General features: G+C 36.5%; 1 protein-coding gene across 1 annotated transcript; it reads right to left on the minus strand.

Annotated features, from left to right (window-relative positions):
* Positions 1–1,727: 1,727 nt before the first annotated feature.
* Positions 1,728–7,503, minus strand: LOC132098774 (KICSTOR subunit 2). Its single transcript, XM_059504947.1, has 3 exons — positions 7,044–7,503; positions 5,490–5,778; positions 1,728–2,988 (listed from the first exon to the last, which is right to left on the minus strand). The coding sequence occupies exons 1-3, from the start codon at positions 7,282–7,284 to the stop codon at positions 2,169–2,171; spliced, it is 1,350 nt and encodes a 449-aa protein (XP_059360930.1). The 5' UTR covers positions 7,285–7,503; the 3' UTR covers positions 1,728–2,168.
* Positions 7,504–7,622: the final 119 nt, after the last annotated feature.

Here is a 7,622-nt window from a genome sequence, read left to right on the forward strand (position 1 = left end):
TAATAGTGAAACTAAATGGGGAGTAAAAAGCATATGCGATCTACAATATTTAAAGAGGCAGTACACACAAAAATAACATTTCGTCATTATTACCATTTTATACAAACCACTCCTCTATAGAACATAAGCTGAATGATTGTGAAGGATTTTAATGCACCGTTCCTTTAAACATTACAATCCATCTGCCTGAATCCATGTTTTGTACACATGTATACTAATAATAACCTGTGCTCTTATTTCAGTCTTGCTGTTAAAAATGTAGAAAGATTCAAGGATGCTTTTATGGCTCATGCAGGAGTGGAGGTCACAATTTCTGTCTTTTAGCAAGGAATCATTTACCATCATGCACCTTAAAGGGTTAGTTCACCCGAGAATGAAAATTCGTCCATCTTCTATACTATACTAACCCTCAAAGCATCCTAGTTGTACGTGACTTCCTTCTTTCAGAATAATCCAGTCAGAGTTATATTAAATATTGTCCTTGCTCTTCCAAGCCTTTCAGTGGGGGTAAGCGGGTGTTTGTTGTCAACAGTTCAGAAGATGTGAAATAAAGTGTGAGCATCTGTAATAAAACGTTCCTCATGCAGCTACGGGGGTGAATAAAGTCCCCCTTTAGTGAATCCATGCATTTTTGTAGATAAATATCCAGATTTCAAATGTAATAAACACATTTTTTCTGACTTCTGCTGACTCTAATCTTTTATTACAGATTTGTGCACTATTTCACGTCTTCTGAACTGTTGACAACAGACACCCACTATCCCCACTGAAAGGCTTGAAAGAGCAAGGACAATATTTAATATAACTCCAATTGGATTATTCTGAAAGAAGAAAGCCACATACGCCAAGGATGCTTTGAGGGTGAGCAGAAGATGGATGAATTTTCATTCCCGGGTGAACTAACTTTATTTAACATCACATCATTTCTTGGTTAATTCCAGATTTTGAATGTGATCTCAGACCTTTGGAGCCCTTTTTGGTTTCAGATTTGCTGTTTTGTGAGCCTGTTTTCACTGTCTTGTGTTATGGGTATGAAGCTATCAATCTTTCATGTTTTGATTTATATTAACCTTCATCCATTTTTCAAATGCAAACTTAGACATCCTTTCTGCTGTCAGATGTTAACTCTTATTTGTACAGCTATGACCTATATGTTTTATTAGGTTGCAGTGAACCATAACAAGAAAATAATCAATTGGCATTTATATATTACACTGAAATCCAAAAACGTATACACATTTGAATAGGTAGTTATTTTTTATTGAAATTATGCACTGAATTACCACGAAGGTCCTGGGATTTCCAGTAGGACAATGATCATAAACACTTTAAAACGCACCCAGGAATGCTTGAAAAGAAAAAGTTTCTTGAGCAGCTTATCAGCATATTAAGACTTCTGAAGGATCATGTGACACTGAAGACTGGAGCAATGATGCTGAAAATTCAGTTTTGCCAACAGAGATGTTATTTTAATATATTACTATTTTAACAATTTGCAATTTAGAAATATTACTGTTTTACTGGATTTTGATGAAATATGCAATCTTTGTGAGAATGCCAACTGAAATATCTGAAGAGGCTCTTAAAACCGATAAGAATTTGATGCTGAAGTAATTCAGTAGATTCAATTTTGTTAATCACTACAACTCAAAGAAATGCAATCACAACGGTTTTTATCCAGAACTATAATTTTATTCCCTAAAAGAAAGAAGTCTGTACATTTGTAGTATGAAGGACAATTCCAAACTTTATTTCAGAAGTGAAAATGTACACAAAAGGTCAAAAAAAGACAAAACATTAAAACCAAAGGCTATTAAAATGCAAAGCAAATGAACAATAAAAAGATTCTTTGCAGTGGGTCCCTTTCACACTCTGTAAAGCAAATCCAATTGCTAAGCAGGAACGCAAGCTTAAATAACTTTAAAAAAAAACAAGACAAACTGTCATGGCTGTGATATTTGTCTTTGGTCTGAAATTGTTTGAATCTGAAGCTTTTGGACCTCTTTAGTAGCTGTTCAAAGGGTAAAGAATAAAATGGATTATATTCAACAAGAGTTTTAGCAGCACAGTGAATAAAAGAGCAACAGCAATTGATGTCGAGATAAATGTCCTTTTAAAAGAGGTGAAAAATAGTATATATATATATATATTGATAAATATGAAGGGGTTCAGCTCTTGGAGCCCGGTTTAAGTGTAGTGAAGGGCTTGGTGTTCCTCAGCGATCCCGTCAGCTCCTGCAGGAATGCCACGATGTTCGAGTCCCTCTCTGACTTCCTCCCGTCGAAGATCACCACCACAGTGAAGTGCGGCTCGGGCCGTGCCAGGAAGTAGGTGCTCTGGACTTTATCGTCATAAAAGTGGACCACCTTATCCAGAGAGTTGAGCTCCGTGGAGCGGTCACTCATGATCATGATGACATTGGGCCAATGTGTGACTGGCCTTTCTCCGCCGGGAAGCGACACTATGGCTGGAAACTGGTCCACACCTTTGGGAGCTTCACGATAAGAGTGTGGATGATGGTATCCGTGTCCCTGAAAGCTCTCGGAGCCACGGTTGTCGAAGACCAAGGAGACGTTCGAAGCGTCGTGCTTGCGAATGAAGCCTGAGATCTTGCCGAAGTAATCTAGAGAGGTGCGAGCTGTCAGGGTTTTCATTTCGGACTGTGATGTTTGACGGCTCAGAGCCTCGTGGAAGTAGAAGCTGAACTTTGCTAGGAGCGTCGCCTGAAGTCGCTGCAGCCACAGGTAGAGGTGCGGCGGCTGCACGGCCTTCTGGGATTGGCCTCCGAAGAGGTGTTTCCTGGTTTCTCTTTGCCGCTCGAACACCTGACCCCATGCCTGAAGTTTGGAATGGGCGCCATGCAGATTCAGCAGAGATGGCAGGAAATGCCACTCGGAGATCTGCGCCTGGCATCGCAGCAGCTGCGTCAACACGTCCACCTCCACCTGGAAGCTGCTCTCAAGACGGCTCAGGATTGGATGGTGGAATCTAAAAGAAACGAAATGTCACAAAATTAGAGCTGCACAATGTATTGAAATGGTTTAATGCAATAGGCAAAATGAAAAGGAAAATAAATTCAAAGATAAGCGCTCTACTGTTCCTTTACACACAGGTCGTTTATTTTTTTTCAATTAATTTATTTTTTTTATTTACCCACTGTACAGAATTATTGATTTGTATATAATTATTTTAAATGTTAGAGTGCATTTTTAAATAGTTTCAGTCTTTCAACTTCAAAATTTCAGGATTCAGTGTGTTACTTATTTCTTTCATTATTTGTGAAATTCACTACAATAATATCTTTTTTTTTTTACAAATTTCAAATACATAGTTACTTTACAGTAGTCATTTATTGCAATATTTAATTAATATTTAATCACAATAAAAAATATTTTTTTTATAGTCTAAGTTTCTCAAAAAGCTATTGGTATGAGGCTAATGAATACAAATAGTAGATTTTTTTTTTTTTTTTTTTTAATTCTGTTCACTTTATGGTTGTGGAAGCAGATTTAAGTTGGTTCTTGTAAAAAGTAACCCAAGTGTATTTCCAAATTGTTCAACTCTTAAAAGGATGGTTCACTTCATACGCAGAAAAAAAAATAAGTTTTTTTTTTAAAATCATTTTAAATGCAGATGCACTCCTCAGCAAACAACCAACTGCTATTCAAATCATGTTGTTGTTTTCTTGTGTTTTTATCATTATATTCTTCAATACATCTTGTTGAAAAAACTATCGCAATGCAATTTGTTTTCAATATCGTGCAGCCCTACGTGAAATGGAGCTCGGATATTAATATAAGACGATGTAAGATGGTGGATGATTGTCAACATCTCTGCAATCCTGCAATCTGTGTGTCCCGTTTGTGTCTGAGCGAGCGACGCCGTGCCAGCTTGTTCTCTTTGCTCATTAGTGCTGGAGAAAGTCATGAATACTGCAGGGCGGCATAGAGCTCATTACATCTCCTGCATTCAGCAGCAGCAGGAAAATTCTTCACCCCTGATTGATCATTAATTACATGTCTTAGCAGGCAGCCGGAAAGAGCACGAGGAAATGACAGAGAGAAAGAAAAGTGAGCTTCTTCAAAAAAAAAAAAAGCTGGCAGACGAGTACTTTCGATCACAGTTTAATTCTGGGATAAGCCATTCTAAATCTTGTTACTATGAGAACATCCTGACCAGCCCACCACAGCAACCAATAGTAAGAGTTACAGGCGGGACTATCTGTTTAACCAGCCAATGGAAGATGAGGAGTGTTTGAGAAAACCTGTTTGGAAATAATTTTTGCAACACAAAAATTCACAGCAGATATTTACTAGAGTTCACAGCTGATTTCTCAAGGTCATCATCTGTAGCGTCACACTGCTGGCAAGAGCCGAATCTCTGCTAAGCACTTGGCTGACCTTATATCTTCTACTCCACCGATGACTCAACATTTGGCATCCTTCCATCCATCTCTCTTTCTCTCTCTCTTCCTTTAGTGAAGAGCAGAGCTGACCTTGAGCAGTCAGTGGGAGCGCTCTGCTTCAGACTTCATTAACCAGGTGCTGGGCTCACATACTGCTTTATCATACATCACTTGTCCTCACACTATAACAGGATTTCTGCTAGAACAAGTTTGTCATTTAAAGGTCAATTTAAGTTGTTTTTCCACTTATGTCCCTTTTTCAGGATACTGTACTTTAAAGATAATTTTGCAAAATCCAAATGAGCTTTAAAAGATTTTTTTTGGGAAGGACTTGAACAATATTTTTCAATCTTGTATCTATCACTATATTTTATATGTCACTATATTAATACAATGTAAAAAAAAAAAAAAACTTAAATATATATTTATATATATATATATATATATATATTATTTGCCATATGCACCTTTAAATGTAGCACATTTTCCTTCAGCAGCTCCATTTGTTTATAAGGAAATTATTGGTAAATTACGGTTTAAGCTAATTTTTGAGTTAAGAATTAAAAACCTAATTAAACATATTTAATAATTCATACATGGTAATTATTATTTTTAGTTTATTTAATAATTAATTTAATTAATAATAGTGAATCTGTATCCTTTAAATAAAACGTATGATATATATATATATATATATATATATATATATATATTCAGATGTTTTTATCAAAAATTTTATTTAAATGCACTTAATTAAGTCCACTTCTGAGTAAAGATTTTAAAAGAATTCTAATTTTAAATTACTTTTATTTTAGTTTACTCTTAGGTGGACATAGACTTTCATACCTTTCTATTCCACTTGCATCGGGTGTAAAAAAAAAAAGTTAAACTCATTTGTTTTACTTAAATAAAGGGTAACTGTGACACAGCTCCCTCTGCTGGCATGGAAAACACACAACAACACAGATCCTCGCAACACACACAGAATGATCACCATAATCTGGACTATTTCAGTAATAAACAAAATCACCATTGTAATTTAATGATTCTAAAATGACTCTGTGATAATGCCTCTGTTTCTCACCTGGAACTGTACTTCTGCAGAATGCTCTCCAGTGTGCTCACGAGCTCCTCAGAGTTCACAGTCTTCTGGCTGCCCAGAGAATGCATCTTCTCATAGAAGTCAGCGATCTCCATCCTGGCCTGCGTGAAGTGACACAGCTGCTCGGACAAATGGGGCAGGAGATCCTCCAGGTTGGGAGTGGAGCCTCCGGATGTATGGCGGCCCATGGAGACCACCTTCTTCAGTTCGTTGTTCAGGGACGTATAGATGGTTCTGATGGAATCCTTGCGGCTGAAGAATGACTGACCACCTGCATGACACACATACTTCAGTATGAAGGCACTGAAACAATACACTGCAGGAGGCACTTGTTTGAGCTTGAATATTAAATCAGTAACAGATCACACAGATGGCGATGCATTATGTATGACCACATGGCGCCATCTGCTGTACTTAAATTATACTACCCTTTAACACAGGATCCACAAAATAACACAAGTTACATTGGCTTGGTACATGCACAGTTACCATCTAGTGTTTTTTGGACTTGGGACCATAAAATACCACATTTTTGCCACATTCAAAACAACATTAACATGGTACATGTACTAGGGTAATACTATTATATCTCTAAAAAGCCATGGCTTTTTATTTCACATTTCAAAAAGCATGGTATTACCCTGGTAAATGTCCAAAAACATTATCTTACCATGGTATGTTACAAGCACAAAGGTTGTACCACCTGACACCTGTGGAAGCTGATCCATTAGATGCTATGTCATAATTATGTCAAATTACATAAAATTTTAAAATGATATATTATGAGTCATAATCATGACAAAATGTGGAATTTGAGATAAATGGAGAAATAAGTGATAAGTGAAAAGTTATAATTATGACAAATAATCATAGAATTATGTATTAACGATCAAGTTTGAGAGTCATAATTAAGCCAAATCATAATTATATAATTACAATTGTGTTATGAAAAATGTCAATTCTAACATGTCAAATGTTTTATCAAATTTATAGCTATGCTGTAATTAACTCATAATTTTGACTGAATACCTGACATCATAATTGACATGTCAGTTTTTATATTTAAATTATTACCTTTTATCTAATAATTTTTACTTTCTATTTCATTATTATGACTTTTTTACTTTACGATTTTTCATAATATTTTAATAAGTAAATTTTCTTTTTATCTCATAATTGTGACCTCAACCTTTTTTTGTTTTTGTCAATTTCAACGGTATTATTTAATATAAATGTCAACTTAATCTCATAATAATCTTATTATTTCAACTTTGGTACAATTTCCTTTTATATCTCATAATTCTATGTCAGAATTTGGACTTCTTGTCTTAACTTTTATCTCATAATTATGACTTTTTTTTTACTGTCAAAATGTCGATATCTGTAATACATATTTATTATTTTGACTTTGTCATAATCTGATTTACTAAACTTTTTTTTTTCTTGTGTAGCGGAAATGGGCTTTCAAATATACCTCCACGGTAGCACCACAGTACTTTCTGAAAGAATGCAGTATTGGATATGCTTCTCTCACACCTAGTTTCTGCCCGAGGAAAGTCATGTTGTGGTAGGCTTTCTCCGCGGCGGCCAGGTGCGCGAGAGCGGCCAGCAGTGACGCCCAGAGGGCCCCCGCGCTCTTACTAGAGTCCTTCTCCTTCTCCACATAATCTTTGGCCCGGTCAAACCAGAACATTCCGAGCTGAGTGAAGAAACTCTCGAGCACGGCTCGCTCTTTGGGAACCGGCCGGAGATCCTCGTCGCGCGGCGGGTCACACATGACGATACGGAGGAGAATCAGCGCAGATACACTTGCAGCTGCCGCACATTCACCCGACAGCGTTATTAAACTGTTATGTTGTGTCCGACAGTCGCGGTCGCTGAAAACCACCAAAACTAATCACACCATCGAAATTAAGCGATTTAAACGAGTTTCTGTTGGTAAAACGCACATTCTTGGTGCTAAACGCCACCATGACACTTTTCAATAACAACACTACGGCACGACAAAGGAGACAAACACTTCTATATACGAAACGCGCATCCTATACAAACAATCCGCAAATAGATCAAAAATTATTGTAAATGTAAACTATTTGTTATAGCTATATCTATTCA

The sequence above is a fragment of the Carassius carassius genome, chromosome 22, assembly GCF_963082965.1.
Source record: "Carassius carassius chromosome 22, fCarCar2.1, whole genome shotgun sequence".
NCBI lineage: Eukaryota > Metazoa > Chordata > Actinopteri > Cypriniformes > Cyprinidae > Carassius > Carassius carassius.